An 18,917-nucleotide genomic window follows, 5' to 3' on the forward strand; every position below is an offset into this window, starting at 1 on the left:
CGGTTGAAACGGCTCTTAACCGTTAAATTTCGTAAGATGGTTCTTGTCTTTCTTTGTAAGCTAGTTCTAGATATAAATCTGATATACGCTATTATCTTGTTAATAAGGTTTTATATCCGGTATTAAAACCTATTAAAATATGGGCTATTAAAACATTTCACTGAACATACTCTGTAAGTCTTGAAATGGTTAAGTCCGGATATTAATTTCCAGCTACATACTACGAGCAGTATAAAATTTTTTAATTTTCCTCAATCATATTTGCCTAGTACCATTTAAAAACATTTGGATCAATTGACGTAAAAATTAAATAATGACATATTTCATCTATTTAAAGTTAAACTAGTATAAACCGATACGGAAAATGCATCAATCTGCATGTTACGCCACTGAGAGGTAATTTAGGAGCTCATATAATAACCGCACTTGTTCGATGCTTCTCTAAATGCTTGTTTCCGCGGCGAGAGCCACTCTAGACATTAATAATTCGACGGGGGCACGCCATATTTCTTTTTGTAATTTCTGCCCCGTCGGCATCAAGTCCGGGGCTAATTGGGAGCTTTCGGCATCTCGAGTTTAAATGTTGGCGCATGCCTCTGGATGGTATGGACGTTGCATGTTCCTGGGTACATGGCTTTGTGTTTAATTGCTTGATTTAATGTACCGTACGTGGTGTGCGTGCATGTCAAGACAATAGGTGATCGTGATTCGTGTATAGTTAAGGGTTAATCCCGTTTGGAATTTGTGCATTTCAAATATAAGATTATGCATAGGTCTATACACCGTTCTGGTTAAGATAGGACCACATTTGGCTGTTGTCTTACGAAGTTAACTAGAGAAATCTATATGCTATAACTTTATGTCATAATATTTTACCGCTTTGTACACATTGTACGCTTTAATGTCTTGTACTTATAGATATGTTTAACTATTGACATAGCGCATTTACACAACATTGCATTATGGGGATCGCGGGGAGCGCTCTGAGTCGCAATTACCGCATTGTTTTCAGTACATTGACGTTTTACTATAACCATTTCCCAAGAAGGTACGTTGATTATACACGCTGCGTAGTAAATACATTTAATATAATCGCGAAAGTTTGGTGGCGTGTAAATGGATGAAGTTGCGAGGGCAGCATCGATCGCAGTTCGTCGCCCTACTTACTGCGATGCACTCGCCGTGTTTATGCATCGGATAATCGGGACGGATGCGGGAGGTGTCCGTGCTTTGGGTTATGATTCCTTGCTGCTAACTTTGGATATGACGATGTTTTTATAAAATAGATAGACATCAGAGATTAGCGTTACAAACTAAGTTGGCATTTATAGGTATTGGGTTATAAGGAGAGATTTGGATGGTGGTAGGTTGGATTCGAAGTTTGGTTATAACGATGATTGCATATTAGGGGATGTGGTTGATGATACAATATGAGAACTGCGTGTCTCATTATTGATTGTATAACTTAACATCTTTCAGTTATGTTTCTTTGCGATTTTTAACAAAATTTAACTAAAACTAATAAGGCCTTAATACTAATGAAAAAAAAAATCAGTAATACAAGTAAAAATATAGTAAATTTACAGTTAAAGTTGAAAATGAATTAAACGGTACCGTGTTGTATTACAAATTGTCACAATTTCTCTTTAAAAGGGAAGCGATACACACGAACGCTTCTATTATGTCAATTTCCAATGATTTTAGAGTCACGTACAATATAAAACTATTCCCAGAGGTCGTTTTGAGTTGTCAATAGCCAATTATTGGATAAATCTGCTGTTTTAAGAGAACAGCGATCGTTTGTATAGTACGCGAAACACGAAATTAAGTTGTAAAACTGAATATATTTCTGTGTCTTTTTTAAATTGATATGTTATTTAGGATAAGTTGGGTAGAAATTAATATCTTTATTTGTGTGTCAATAAGTTCTCCACTTCGTTTATTTCATTTTTAATACATATGCTTACAATAATGTATCTCTATATATGCTAATTATATTCTGGTTGAGATGTTATAAATATTTAATATTATCTCATCAAGAATCGATTCCCGATTCCACGTATTGGGGAGTAAAAGCGAGTTTGTTATTTCTTGTTAATTATAAATTACATATTCTTGACATGAAATATGTTAAATACAATCCGCGTTATACATAAAAGCCAAAACGTTGGGATACTTTGAAAATCTTTATCCGAAATCTCTGGTTTTATCTTTCCCGGAAAAATTATTAAAAACTGTCCATCGAATAAGTTAAAATGTACCGACCGAAATAAAAAATAAAAAACGATGGCAGGCTTTACTGAGTTATAAAAATGTACGGGATTTTTCCTTTAGAATTTAGTGTGGGTTTTCGGAGTCGTGCGGTTTTGGCGGGAACACATCTCTTTCGTGTTTGCCCTCTCTTAGCTCGCATAATCCCGTGATGTCGCCGTCTGCCTCGTTATTTAATATTTCCAACGCGATATTTGCTTGTTTGATGGAATATTATGATACTTTATTTAGGAGGGCACCATTATCCCGCTGCACCGGAGGGTATGCATTTTAATTAGATTCTTACTTGATCTTCCTTGGCAGTGAATTTCTCAGCGCTGCAGAGTAAATATTATCATATTTTTCTAGATTTAGATTTTAAAATGAAACACCGTATCTAGTTGAGATTTTAAGTTTGGAATCGAACATGTAATCGACTTGATTAAAATAAATTGGCATCTCACATGACTCCGTTATTTTGTCAATACGTACCTACATTTTATATAAACTGGAAAAACCCGGTACGTACGTACTCAACAGGCACTCGAATTGTATATCGTTTGATATAATTTTGTGTGTACGTGACGAGGTTAAGAAAATCAACGACACCCGCACAATCATCGGTGGTACCTACCACATGACAATATGTCGTCAGCGCACAAAACAAATTCAATTGTCGCATCGCTATCGATCGATCAATATATTGGTCGGTTATTTTTCATGTCAGCGTTTAACAGCGATTTCCAGCGATTCAGCTGAGCTTGTAGACAATAGCGAGTGCAATAATGGATGGAAATGGATGGCTGGAAGAGATAAATGGTTGGATAAAAATGGGCATGCCAATATACCGCGAGGAAAGTCTAAAAGCTGCACTCAGCGAACGCGATACACTAAGATAGAGTCGTGCGACTCTTGTGTCCTAATTTTTTTTAACCGACTTCAAAAAGGACGCGGTTCTATATTCGTTTGTATGTATTTTTTTACTATTATTCCTCGTTTTCTTGATTTTAATTTGAAATTCCATATGTTGGGCATATACAAGGGAAGGTTACCGGTAGTCAAATTATACGTAATTGATGGGATTTAATGATGGTATGTTATTACATATTTCCTCCATTTCAGTGTTTCCCCGACCTCCATATTTAAACATACACCGTAGCCGCCATGTCTTGTGAGGGAATCGTATAGCGTTGAATATCACTTGGGGTCATGTTGCTATTTGCTGAAATAATTTTCTATAAATGATTTCCCCCCTTACCCTCGCAGTTGCCTCGCACAACCTTGTTATGGAATGGTCTTTTTTCGTCGTTGTATTCGACAACTTACAGTCCGTATTAATAAAAAAAAAAGATCTATCTCTTTCTTAAAAGGTCGGCAACACCTTTACAGGGCTTCACTCTTGTGAGGGCTCATGGGCAGTGGTGATCGCTTGAACCACTTGTTCGTTTTCCCGCCTTCTTTTGTATAAAAAAAAGTACAATAGAACCTTTTGCAAATGGCCTTCTAACTATAAATCGTCATATTTTATTGAATAATAACTTATATATCTACGAAAATTTTCACCTTGAAGTATAAATGTGAATTTAAGTGTTAATTTCAAGAAATTAATGTCACGACAATAACGTAACAAATCGAAAATATATCCACAATGATCCCCTATCTAAATCCCAAACGCCAAATGTCTGAAAACAATTGAATAATAAAATCTCGACGAGCAAAAACAAAACTGTTGAGTCAATCGTGCGTAATTATGAATATAATGCGAGTGTGTTTGTTGATATCGACTTTTAGTTTTTGTCTATGAATATCTTGGTGTATTTCTCACGTATTTTTGATCAATATTATTAATTAATGAAATAGTTAAAATATAAGGTATTTGACAAATTTATGAAATACAAATTTAAATTTATATAAATCTATCTTACCATTAAGTTCAACCAACATAAATACATTCTTACTATCCAAACTTCGGTATAGACGAAAGAGTCAATTAGAGGCAATTTATCTTCCAAGATCCTGCTCTGAACAGTCTCAAAGGCACGTGTGTAAAATGATAACGCTAGGCAGAATTTATGTATACCACGATTTTAACGATGGTTCCAAAAAATCTATGTGTGTATACAACGATGTTAAGGAAAACTTTTGTATATACAGTATTAACTGTAATTATCATAAGAATTTTATTGAATTAACCAACATAATACATATCTATGTTACTTAACCTAAAGTGTAGGCTTAGTGGTAAGCAAAGTGACAGAGTTCAAACAACAGAACCCTAAATTATTATAGTAACGGTAATGTGGCTGTAAGTACATAGTTTGGTCCCCCACTATACGATAAATCATTATTATTATCTCTCCCCTGTCCCCGGTTCAAATGAGTCACTATTTAGTTAACTATTTGCTATGTTTTTTTATAATGTTTCGTGGACACGCCATTTCAGCATGTTCGTCAACGATTAGTACACGATGTGTTTTATTTTTGTGGTTAATATTGATAAAATTGATTGTCGAATAATTTCATTTACTGTGGTGTTGTAATTAATTAATTATATTTTTATGTCGTATAGTGTGGTATTGGGAATAATAGCCTAGTTGTTAATTTTCAAAGTTTGTAATAAAAACAGTACAAAATATACATAACATACCTTCTCGAACATACGATGCACGTTAAAGACAAATAAAAATTATTTAAGTAACAACACTGAAACAATATTTGTATAAAATTGTACAAGATAACATTTAAGTGAACATTATGTGCAGTTGCATGCAAAGTTTACCTTTACAAGCAAAGTTAAATCGTTATTCTTTATTCTTTCCGTTTACAGAGCTCCATAAATACATGAACATAAAATGCACATCATAACAAATGATAAAGTTTCGCGTCTTATCAGCTCGAGTGACTGCCGCGCTGAGAGTTTTTAAGTGGCGAACGATTGTTCCCTTTTTATAATAATAGCTCTTGAAATTTGATGATGAAGGTTTTGGATCCTCAATCAGCTATTAATTATAATTTATAGTAGTTCATTAATCCATACTTATAATATACCTAAACCTGAAGAGCTTTTTTTAACGCGCTAATCTCAGACATTACTGGACCGATTTCAAAACCTCTTTCAACGTTAGATATGTACGTGATCCCAGAGTGCTATGAGCTGTATAGGCGAGCGAAGCTTGGACAGAGCGCTTGTTGTATAATAAACATATAATAAGTTCTGTACTCCCAAATTCTGATTCTAAAAAAAATTGATATTCACTAGACATTCGCGCATTCGTGTAAATCGGTTAGTTATAAAGCGTCATACCACGGTCAAACAATAATTATTATTGATCCTGTATTGCAGTCACGTTGGTGTACAGATGTGCTCGCTGCCCGTGTCAGCTGGGCTGTCCACGTAAACAACAGCTCACATGCCCTTACGAATTGTTAATTTATTCAAACCTATCCGTTATCCCGGGGAACAGATATGTGGTGAAATATTCAGTTTTATAGCGCCGAATGTAGACCTTATCTTGCGGATGTTGATAGGGTTTTAGCTGAATGCTAAAATATTTTTTTACTGTCGCGTAAAGTTGGGCATTATTTATGAGATAGGTTGGCATGTCGATGCGTGTACCAGATGCATAATGTAATCTATATAATAATGATAATATTAGAACTCGACAGATTGTGGGAATACATCTATACCAAGTAATATTAAAAAAAAAGGTAAAGGCCGTGATATTATTTATACTGTAGATAAAAATGTATTTCGAAATTTATTAGTTTTTACACGTTTCAAATTCATGGACACATTATTATAACTTGGTCTTATAACCGGGGGCTAAGTATAATAATTTCTTTAGCTGACTCATTAACTTGACGTATCGTGTAATTGGCAATTATTTATATAATTGTAATTAACTGACATGTTTAACAAAAGTTTGCTTCACAACATGACCTGGAAAATGTAAATGTTTTTGTTATTTAATTGGCACCTGCAGCGGGTAACTACAGTCAAATATCGTTAACAATTTTTTCAATTGGCCAACATCAGTCAGAATATAAGGAATAATGTTTGTTTTTCCCTATTTTATGTTACAACTGAGTGATTTTATGGTGTGATTTTTTCATAAAGTTGGGAGGCTATCATACCAAACCATACCAAACACATAGGCTACCTTTGCCCGCGGTGAAACATTTGATTCCCATGGGGGATTCCCATTCAGGCCATCGAAGCCGTAGGCGGAAAGCCAGTCAAATTATAAAATTTTCATAGAACCTTGTGTTTTGACTTCGTTCCGAACTTACTTAGAGTGACATAAAATATTTTGTTTGAACGTCGAGTTTTCCTTTTTATTTTGAAGGAATCTAAATAATTAATGTAAAGTACGCTTTATTATACTTTTCCTTTTATTTCGCAGATTATTTTGTTCCTGCTCTTTCTATAGACATTCCGTACTGTCTTCAACTAGCGGAAAATGTTTTCGAAATCGATCATAATTTAATAAAAATATAGTCAATAAATTGACTTCTGAATACTCAAATTAAACTTCGCGTCGTCCGAACAGAATTTTGTTCCCAGCCAGTTATAGAGGCACGAAGCTACATACTATTTGCGTTTTGTTATTTATTTAATACTTTGATCCGGTTTTTATTTACAAAGGCTGGAAGGATACGCGCGGAATCCAGCAATAAAATAGAAAATGCCTTTGTGAAACGTTTGATTTTCATGCAGCGACATGGCTGCTGCGTTACCGAATACAAACATCAACACGAAATCACCGGGCACGGCGGTGCCACTCGCGATGGTCTTGTTGTCTCTGTGTGTATGAATTTTTGAAAATTTCATCAGTGTGCCGTGTGAATCTTTAATTCAAACACTATTTTCGCGTACAACTCTTTCCAGCTTTGAAGTTGGATATGTTGCTTTCACATCGTATTATGTTATGTCTTTTATGACTATGGCCACGCTCGTAATAAAATGAGCGAATCAAAGCAATTACTAGCCGAAATTAAATGATAGAGATTATATTATATACCTATTCATGTTGTTCAAACGACGTGTAATACACAAGTTAATATGAACATATCATAAACGTGATAAATTCAATCTTCGGGGTCTTCTATATCATTTTTCCGTTCAAATTTGTATTTAGGTAGATTTAAGTTATATTGAGTTGCTGTAAATGATGACCTTTGCTTCGCATATAATTATTAAATTGCCATCATTACTTACTAGCTTATTGTTGCTTTTGCGTACACTAACAGTGCTACAAGCTGTCACAATACAAGCACAAGGTATACACAAAGGGACAAGCACTACGTGACTGTTACAGAGTAATTGAATGCTGTGGTCTAATTACCTAACACCTCAAATGGTTTCCCAGCCACATAATTAATTATAACTTTGTTAATCCATGATTTGATGAATCTGTATCTAGTACGTTTAACTTTGATATAATAAATCTAATATTAGATCGGAAGATTGTTGTTAGACTTCAATTTGGATAAGGAATTTCAATATTAACCTTATCTCAAATGAGATCTTAATCTAAATCTTGTTTCGACGCTTAGTTTACATACATGGATGTATATATGAACTCGAGCAGTCTCTTTATATGCTGAAGGCGCTTCGAATTTCTGCACCTAAATTTTCTTAGATGCTCTTAAATTGCGGAATAATGATTATGCGTTGGAATACTCGTTCATATTAAGAATATTATTTCTTGTGAATTCCGTCTAGACTTGCCAGACTGGTAGGGTGGCGATTGTTGCTCTGTAGCTAAATATCTTATAATTACTGGTTATTACGGACTTGCTTTGACTTGTTGTTCAGTTCGGGTTAATACTGTTATGTTTATCTTTCACATATTATATATGTTTTTCGCACTTATTACACGTAATATTATTAAAGTAGATACTTAAGCGAACCTTGAATAACAACAATAAGAAATTTCCTTTTTATGTTTTAATAAAGGAATATTTATGTCTTTCCGTAACTTGATAAATGAAAGTATAATTGAAAAATTCCAACGAAGCATCTACTACTAAATGAATAATGATTTCTTTTTATTTTTTTTTATTAAGTTTTTTGATTTGGGTAATGACCTGAAATCTAGACCAGATAAGAGATCTTCCTACAATGCCAATAGTGTCGGCGCTCCTCTTTACTTAAAACAAATATCGTTCTTTTACTAAGCCTACCTATTCAAATTTAATTATTTGTTCCCAGGTGATCCCCGGTCCGAGGTGTTCGGTTCGGTGACGGACGGCGTCTTCGAGGGGAAGATCATGTTGAGCGACGGCTCCTTCTACGTGGAGCACGCGAAGAGATACTTCCCTCAGAATAGCACGCGGGGTCGCGTGCATTCTGTTATCTATAAGGAGAGTGACGTCATCGACCCGTACGCACATAGAAGACACGGTGAGTGACCTATCTATGGTAACTTGGCTGACTATCGTTTTAACTAAGGACATGTGATGTTTGGAAATTGGATTCTTATGTAAAAATCTCCGTGTTAACGACATTGTTTATCTTTTGATATGAGTATTGAGTGAGGGACACATTTGGGCGCGACAGGGAATTCAATTTAGGGTGATTTACTTAATATGAAAATGCCTGTACCGTTATTTAATTTAAATACGGAATTTAAATCTCTAGATTGAAAATCAAAAGCCAAACAAACACACCGCTATCACGCTAGGAAGTTACATGCCCCTGGCAATATGGCAAAACCCTGATGTGGTAATGGGAATATGGATTTATCAAAGCCGGTTTGCATTTATGTGTGGCGTAATTAAATTAACTGAAACGTTCATCTTTATGTCTACTGTATGTGAGTAAATTTAGAATAACATTGATAATGATTTACGCGTATGTGTACTGGGTAGTTCTGTTATCTTATGCCGTTGGGCTGGGTCTATTTGCATATGTAATTATTTTTATTAACAATTTAATTTAATAGTATATTTGGAATATCGTCATTTAAAGTGCAACATTCTAAAAACACATATCTTCACATTCACAATGCAATAATACAATTGTATTCTTGCTGTTTTTGTCTAAGTTTGTGCAATAAAGCATTATAAATAAATAAATAATATTAGATTGTCTGAGATGGTAATATTCGTATGTATATATAGCAATTACTATACTGAAAAACATAATTATTGTCAAATCAATTATGCTCATTGTCACGTCTCTTGTAACTTCATCACTAGTCACATAGACGCGTGAAGCTAATTGTCTTGTTCGCGTGTCGTGTTTAATTATACGTGTCTCCTATTTTTTGTGCACGCAACGTTTCGGCTAGGCAACGTTGTGCAACAGTGACTGGAGCCCAACGTCATATCAATCTTCGCCCAAATTTGATTCCGAATCCGGTTGAACACACTAACAACTTAATATTGTTAGACTAGAACGGGATTAGTTCGTGCAACGAGATTAACAGTGGTTAATTTGTATCCGCGTGCGCTTCATTCGCATAATAAATGCTAAAGCGGAGGGGGGCTCGCAAGTTTTGCCACACCGTGTCGCACAGCAAATGGATTGCGACGCAAGGTCGTTTAACTAAGTTTAATCCCATTCGTTGGGCGCTCGCCTCGGTACGTTGTCACCGACTGATTGCTACAGCTTGCATCGGAAAAGTTGCTAATTTATGCCTCACTGTTTGCTCATTGTTCGCCGCCCGTCATAAATCCATTCGCTCGAAGTTTTAATACGCCGAGACGTGGACCAATTGTCGTGATCAATTATTTGTTAACCGATACAGCTATTAATGTTACAATTGCTACCGTATGATGAGGGTCGTGAACGTTTTCAACGCTGTGTAGATATTAAATTCCGCTGTCCGAATTCATTGTAGATAATTAAACGTCATTGCAACGATGTGTGTTGCGTTTTGCATAATGAATTTTTGACTGACATTATTGAATAATTGAAATTTTAAATGAAATCTTTGTTGTACTCGTACATATCGAAATTGCATTCTATTTTCGCGTTGACGTTCACCAGACATCATTCCGAAGCAATGAGGTGGAATGCAAATGAGCTTCTATTAACATAGCTCCCGGTTCAGCAGAAACTGTATTTTAAAATATATGAAATTTGAAAAGGACGATGGGAAAAGTTTAGACGTACGTACGTATAAAAACTAGAGAGAGTCGTTACTGTGAATACACGTGATATTTTTGTACACTCCACATTTTAATAGAAGTTTTGCTCAAAATAATTTTGTGAAGGATACGTCCAGTCGCAATTCGCATATTGAAATGTTTTTGAAAATCTGAGGCAGGCAGTAAGCGCAGGATGTCTACACATTTATCGTGACTTTTATGCAGTTAATGAAATCAAAGGGATGAATAGTAATTAACTACCCGTAGTATTAAAAAATTATGTACTTTTTTCAGTGCCCCAATAAAAAATCGCAAAAGAGACACAGTACCATCTCATATACCTGAAGTCCGTTTTCCTTTCTACTAGTCCATTGCTTGTTCCTGTCGTCAATCCTATATTTGTCCTTAAAAACTTTTGCAGCGGCTCTACCTCTGCAAATTTTCAGGGGCGATGCTGTTCGCTTACCATCAGGGAACCACCAGTTCAGTTGCTCGCTTTTAATAAATAAACGATGTTGCTACCAAAAAAAAAACCGATTCAACACGAGACGAATAGAAAATTTTATGTGAGATAACGTCTCATTATTTGTCGTTTAGGCCATTAGGTGCGTACGTTAGTTTTTCGTAGAAATATGATTCACATTTAAATTTTTTGCTTCCGAGATATGCATTATCATACTTCCCTTAAAATGGCTGATACACAGTAATAATTTCCACATTAATGTCTCGATTAACGCCATGAAATATTAAGGTCCTTTTATACATTACCATAGTATAACAAAACCTTCTGCGCATTAGCATACGACATTGATTCCTTCTGATATATAATATACTGATACATATTATGAAAGGAAGGGTCGTGTTTAACACCATTTGTTTTCATTACAGTGTATTGGACTACCGGGGACTGGGGATAGTCCCTTTTCACCCGTTCTTTATTCGTATACGATTTGAATATGAAAAGCCAATAACGACGAACAACGCGGCATTCAATACGTTTGGTTCAATTTGAATAAAAATAATAAAATACTGATTTAAATCCAATAACGGAATGTGATGGAATAGTATTACTCCGCTCTGAATAGACTACGCTTTGATAAATTATCATTTTATATTTGAATGCGCTATAGTTGAGTATTGTGATAGCAGAAACGCGTGCATTGTTTGGCATTTTGATTCTAAACGAAATATTTATTATAAAGCGGTCCGCCTGGCATTATCCGTAGCTTAACAAAAACGTTAAAAAAGTCGCCAAATATTTCGAGCCATTAAACATGCGTTAAGTTCGGAGGGGTATAATAGATGTTATTATACATATAAATCTACTTTTTGAATCACTCTATCTGTTAAATAAATCCATCATTAACCGTTGTGTAGTCTTAAAGATCTTAGATCTCATATATATACAGGACCAGACGCGGGAAGCGACTTTGCTTCGTACTATGTAGTGAAGATATAAGAAGTTGAACGTCATATCCTAATTCCTACTAACATTATAAACGCAGAAGTTTGTTACTATGGATGGATGATTACTATTTCACGTATAATTACAGAATGGATTTTAATAAAACTGATACATGATATAAGCTGTATAAATACATATTTCGGTTCGTCCGCGGGTGAAACCGCGCGGTGCAGCTACTTTAAAACAAAGATAAAACCAATCAATAGGATACTTCAATGTCTGTCCCGTGCCCCTCGAGCAGATACGAGACAACACTGCAATCGAATACATTACCATATTTAATGCTTCCACTCCTAGATAGGTTTCACGTATAATAAAGGCATTTGAATCCACAAATCCACAACGCCCACATAGCGGAGTCCTTTTTAAATTCCTTACATATTCTCGGTGGATGTTCGAGGATTTTCGCAAGTGATTTACGTTCGCGCTTCAATCTCTGCTGGAAATGCAGGCTCCTGTATGACGATGATATATACTGATATCAATTTCTAAATCAACTACGTTGGATTTATTCTAGTTCGCCACTGTTAAAGTTACATTATCGTTACATTATTTACTCTTGCTCTCACTGTTAAAATAGCTCATAGACATCGATGAAATTAAACGTTCGTTATTTAAATTCAAAACAGATGGGCATATTTCGATTTTCTGGCACTGTTTATGTTTTAATTTTAATTCTTTTATATCACGAAAGTTGAGAGTTTCATTCATAGTATTTGTATAGTTAAGGTATTCATAAGTCACTCAGTAGTCAGTGATTATAAAAACAATAATAAATGGATTTAATACTAGCATTACTCTAGTTAATCTTATGGAATGGTAACAAGAATGAATAATAATCTATTTCCCCTTATTAAGTCATTGAATGAAGCAATCAAGAGCAATCTTATTTATTACGCTCGACTCTTGAGGAATATATTAAGATCATAATAATAATACTATACGAATAATTATCTGTTTTATTGCTACTTTCACAATAATTAACAATACCTATTATGCGTTTTACTGTTCAGTTATTTTCAACTGTTCAGATACTTTAAATATCGTCCCTTTTCGTTCTCCATTGTAGAAATTTTCGTAACAAGCACAGAAAATTTTATATAAACGTGTAATATCAAATTTTACGTTATGGAATTATATGGAATCAATATAACCACTGTAAAAATATAATTACATAATTTGATAATTTCTACGTAGGCTTTCTAATATAATAATACAGAACAAAAGTACAAGTCGAATTTGTTGAAGCGAATAGCGAGTTTATACTTAAGATCTACTAAATAAGAAGCAGGATGATTGAACAATATAACCACGTAAAGTCAGTCAACAAGAGCCTTTCATACGCAAAAGGAATTCCTCAACATTTCACGAGGCCCTTTTCAAGTAAATTGTAGACGTTTGCATATTCATATAAGACGATTTTTAATACTTTAGTATAAAGCGCGGGGCATGAAAGTTAAATATGACTTTAGTTGTTGTGGATAGGTAAACACTCGAGTACATGAATACAATGTTTTTAAGTCGTAACGAAATTTAAACGTCGGACACGTCTGTAATGTGAATAATTAATTAACCTTTATTTTTGCGGAGGTGATTTTTACATTTCATTTACGTCAAAAGCTCGTTCTAGATTTTTCTTTTACATGGATTTTTTTATGTTCGTTATTTGATAATTCAATCGTATAATTCGCGTTAGATGCCCCGTATCAGGACTTTAGTTTTTGATGTTCAGAGACAATGTCTCTTTGCCAAGGTTTCTACCAGAGTGCACGCTTGGCTTACTCCTTAGCTGCACACTTTCCCGTAAAAAATTAGCAAGCCCTACAAAATAATTTTTATACTCAACCTACAATTGGGTTCGGAAAATTCGTACTCCCCAATTTAGTTTCAAAGCTAATTGAGCAGCTGTTGTTGTCGTTAAGCGACAAAGTTTTGTGTCATTAACGTTTTCTTTTCGCTTTGGCTATTGAGCCTACTTATTTAAAGCCCAATTATTTGTAAAGGCGGACAGCTTAATACTCAACATTAAAATCTATAGCAGAAGCGACACCCTGCTACATTTGTGAGAAAATGTCAACGTGAGTAGTTCTAAAATGTGCATCTTAAACGAAAACGCACACACAGTTAAATGTAGGAGTGTGATTAACATAGAATGCAACTCCCGAGAGTCCAACTAATTCCTTGAAAAATTGCGCCGTCGCAGGGACGCTAAGCTCTCTCGAAGTAAAAATAAAAAGGCATCGTTAGACGTTGTTTGCTTACTCAGTCTTAGGATCTGTTGCGAGAACTTTGCTGTTGTATGTAATGAAGCAGACGTTCCGCGCTAATTTTACAAGGCCCATATGACTGTTACAGCGTCGGTACAAGATTGGCTCGGCTAACATTACGTACACTCGTCACGTACAGATCATTATCCTTTTAAGTTATTATTTTTTACCTCTGTATATTTTCTACATGTTAAAAGAATAATCTACATGTTAAAACCACTATTGTAAGGTTTTTTTTAACGAATATTATATACATACATATAACATATGTTTTTGCTGACGTTCCATGACTTGATGTACCACGACTTCATATCCTAATTCACGCGGCGTGGTTCATACCAGAACCAGACTGTATATACTTATTTATGTTATAATTTGCATTTTTTTTTAACTTTATATCAAAATGATCGTTCATTTATGTATGTTTTCCCCAAAATAAAAAATTTGTATAGCTAACAATATTTTTACTGCATATGATATCGATATTTTCAGTTCCTCAACATTTTTATTTTCTCAGCAAACTCGCCAACCGCCGGTTTTGAATCGAAAATGCGAAAATTTCTCTTATTTGTTTTTAATGAAAAGTTACGAGTGTCTTTACGGTAAAGCGGAACTTTTAACTTTTGGTTGCCGACCACATTGTTGGGCTGGGGATTGGCCCGGCGAAATTTACGTAAAAACTCCGCCGACAAAGGCATTAAATTGCAACGTTTCCACCTAGCTTACAATACTTATGCGTTGACCTGATAAATGTGAACCAGTTTCGTTGACCTCAACTGGAGCAGGGAAATTAATCATATGCGGATACAAAAGGTTATGTTTATTCGATTTTCCCGATATTGATTTTGGTAATTCAAAGTTGAAATATTCGCTTATATTAACGCTCCTCACATTTTATTTGATTTTCTGCATATTCGAATCATTTCAATAAATTGAGAGTTGGAATTTTTATTTCTTTGCATTTGCCATGTTGAACTATTTAAAATATACTCTGGTCTCCAAATACAGACCGTATTAATAAAGCATCTAAGCAAATGCTCCTTCTATACTGTTTGTTTATTTATGTCTCGTTTCCGTTATGTTATTCGTTTTTTGAACTGTCTCCACGGAAAAAAATAGCAGATGTTAGGGACAGATGTAAGCACATTGTAGCGACGGTTTGTCAATTAGTTCATGTTTGTCTCTAGCGGGGCGATGTTTGATTAGTGCGACAGTTTTAGTACATGCAGCTCTTGCTCGCTTCTGTTTAGTTTTATACATATATTCTCGAGTTAATTAAGACTGTGTTATCTATTGAATGAAAGGAAGTGGAGGCTAAGGGGCAATATAATGAAGAAGTCTAGGACTTGCATTATGGAAGCTTCCATTGAGCATTATATTTTATGTGTATGATTTTCTGATTCTATTCATATTATTTCTATTCTTCATTTTGAGTATATAATTTAATTCTTAATAATGCTCTTCTTACCGACTTACCTAATAAGTTTTAGTTTCAAGAGCGTTTAGTTTTTATCTACCCATAGAAAACGAAACAGTCTCCACAAAAGTTAGTAAGTACGTAAAGTCACGCGTACCAAGTCCAGCCGAACTGGCGCTGCACCGTAATCCCGAATAACTAGGAGTCGGCACGGATTAAAAACAAACAACGAAAACGTACGGAGAATTTAAAATTAAAAATTGCTGAATAGTTCTGGCATTTTTTATTCCGTGTGTCGCGTTAGCTCGCATTGGCGTTTCGCATCCGGCACACTGCATTTTAACGAACGCCCTACGCGGACGCCAGATAACGGAAATTACTTGCTGCGGGCGAACATCGCACGGTTAATGCCTAGCCGAGCCCATTCAAATACTATATTTATAGGGTATGAGAGTATTCGCGATCATTAGTGCACCGCAACCTATCTTTAATTTGTGGTTTATTTGTTGGCGGCGGATCGCGAGCGATTTGCAGCCTGATGGAAAAATAACGATTATGACGTTCGAAATAGAGGATATTATATCGCAACAATGCCGAGGTTTACAGATTATTAAGATAATGATACCCATTGTTTTAATATTATTGTGTAATCCAATTACTTGGTTGTCTGTCACAGCCGTGCCTTACTCAACACTGCATATCTCCGTACACACGTTTATCTTTCATTCAATTTAACCTTTGTCTATATAGGTCTCCTTTCGCTATCTGAAAAGCAATTCTATTATACAACACCCGGGCCTTTCCCCTGTCCGTGCCAACTTTCACTATCCCGATGAAACGAGGGCTAAATTTATTTCACAATAGATTGATTTATGCAGACTTCATCCTATTATTAGACTTCCGTGTTGCGCTTAAGCGGCTTGTTCCTTTTTAAGTCGCTCATTAATCACGACAGGAAACTGACAGATATTATTTCGTAGCTTTCACACTCGTACCTTTGACCCAAATTTAACATTTTATAGTTTTGCACTCCTGCTCTATCACCTTTGTTCTCTTTGTGTATCCAATCGCGGAAAAATAACGGCTTTTGTTGCACTAAATTGCGCTCCGACTTATACTAGGTACCTACTTTGTGTCAGTATACAGTAGACGTTAGGTATAGATATTTGGCGTTTGAAAGTTGGACCTGAATCAGCGCGCTTTGGTGAATCATCCATTTAGACGAACCTTGCTCCACATACACAATATTGAGCAATCGGTAAATGACTCGATACATTACCTGTGTTTACGACAAACATAAACATAATTTATCCTTCGAGCCATTAAATATAAACGCCGCAATTGCTACAAGATTGCTTGCGACCGTCAACTTCCGTATTTTCTAAGTTATTGATCATAATACATTTAATCTACCGATATGCATGGAAGTGCTAGTTCAGATAGCACCTTCTATTTTAAAAAAACACGCTAAGACTGCACATTGCAAGTATCGATTTCACGAAAATTGGACAATCTGTTGCAAACATTCGACGTCTAGACAGAAATGCGAAATGTAAATCGGAGGGTATTGTGAGTTGAAAAACTTGGCTCATACGCGAGACTAGAAGAAATACACATCGATTTTTTCGTATACCGTCTTCAAATTGTCTCGACGTAAAATATGAAGAAGAAAGTTCCTTCCGACGCGCTATGCTATTAGGGGACTGTATTTGTACGCTTTTACTTAGCAAATTACTCGTCTCTGAACTTGGAATGTATAATAAAAATAATATAGCGAAATACTCCTTTTACCCTTGGGAAATGTTCTCGGTAACTCGACGATAACTCGTCAAGTTTAGAGGTAAAAATATTTAGCAGGAATATCTGCTTTATGTTATTTTTGCGCTACTGAATCTATTTGTGAAGTTCGCGAGAAAGTTAATTTCATCTTAGCCTAAATTTTCTTCTTTTTTAGTATATAACCACTCGTAAAACTATAAACATAACATTTTTAAAATCATTATTCATTTTCTCTTTACAATTCATTATTTACCTTATATACCAATGTTATTCATGTAAGACATAATAATATAGATTATAGGGTATACTGATTTCCCCACACTTCTTTGTTTTCGTCCTTTTATGTCAATTAACTTATTATTATAAATCAATTGACTTATATACTCCAATTGAGTCTTTTATAATATGTATAAGTACATTAGAAAAAAAAAGAAATTAGTACTTACAAATAAAGCATTTTCTTCAGCTGGTGCCCTGTACCTCAGACTTCTTTGTAGTCTATTTAAGCTCCATTCTCTCACAGGTCTATCCTCTCCTAAATAGAGATTACTTTAATATAAATATCTTCTAGGTCACGTCGGCGGATGCGGCGTGACTGACGAAGTGGTGCAATGGATGGAGAGCATCCAGAATTCGGGCGTGGACGACGAGCCGGTCGCTTCGCCCGCGCCCGCTTCGCCCGCGTCCTCCACGCGGACCTACCACCACGCGTCCTCGCCGGTGCCATCGCACCCGAACAGCTTGCGAGACGATCCGCCGAGGTATGTAGATGATAAGGTAACATAACCACGACAGTTTCCTGATATGTTCAGGTAGATCTGTCGGCTAAAATTATAAATAATTTAAATATTTACATGAATATTTGTGAAAACGTAGTTGTCAAAATATAATGTTATTTAACTGAAAGATTAAAAGTGAAAAAGCCTATCAGGGAGCGTAAAGATTCTCAGCAAGTGGTGGAACCGACCCTAATGCAATGGTTGATATTACAATAGTTATTTCGCGTAATATAATTTCATTACACACTAAGCTGTGTTTATACAATTTGTGTGTACATAAATAATAATAATGTAGAATGTTGACTCTGTCTTGACAACATTGGGTGGATGTTTTCATAAGGATTTTTGTTGCACTGAGATCGTAAATAAATTTAATATAAATTCATTAAATCACACAAATAACAGTCAGATAAATTACATAGTTTTTGTAGCATTTTGAACTATGTAATAAAAAGGTTAATTTCATATATATACAAGTAATCTCCATCATCGTTATTGATTAAATATAATACAATATTTCGACCGTCACGTAACCGTCATTCAATACAAATGAGCAAATAATATTCAATCCACATTCCCACTCTCCCGGATCGAAAATGTTCAATGAATATTATAATAATTGTTTAAGGCGCCGTTCTCATACATATATGAATCTCGACGTGCTCCGGCATCCGCCATTACGATCTCCGTCACAATAATAATGAACGTATCTATTATCTACGTACCCATGTGTAGATTTATACTTTTTCGCTTCCCTTTTAATGTTTCCTTCGCAACTTTATGCTAAAACGCCGTCATCTTAAATCTGTTTAGCGATTCTCGGTTGGATCGCACGTAATTTTGACGTTGTTTTTCTGGGACAT

At 35.2% G+C, this 18,917-nt stretch overlaps 1 protein-coding gene across 1 annotated transcript in view; it reads left to right on the forward strand.

Moving 5' to 3' along the window:
- The window catches only part of LOC119840388 (disintegrin and metalloproteinase domain-containing protein 10), a 61,197-nt gene that overhangs the window by 34,197 nt on the left and 8,083 nt on the right, over positions 1–18,917 (forward strand). The window contains exons 4-5 of the mRNA XM_038366986.1: positions 8,465–8,656; positions 17,847–18,036. Coding sequence (XP_038222914.1) covers positions 8,465–8,656; positions 17,847–18,036 — 382 coding nt within the window. The remainder of the gene's footprint in view (positions 1–8,464; positions 8,657–17,846; positions 18,037–18,917) is intronic.

Source organism: Zerene cesonia, chromosome 6, assembly GCF_012273895.1.
Source record: "Zerene cesonia ecotype Mississippi chromosome 6, Zerene_cesonia_1.1, whole genome shotgun sequence".
In the NCBI taxonomy this organism is placed as follows: domain Eukaryota; kingdom Metazoa; phylum Arthropoda; class Insecta; order Lepidoptera; family Pieridae; genus Zerene; species Zerene cesonia.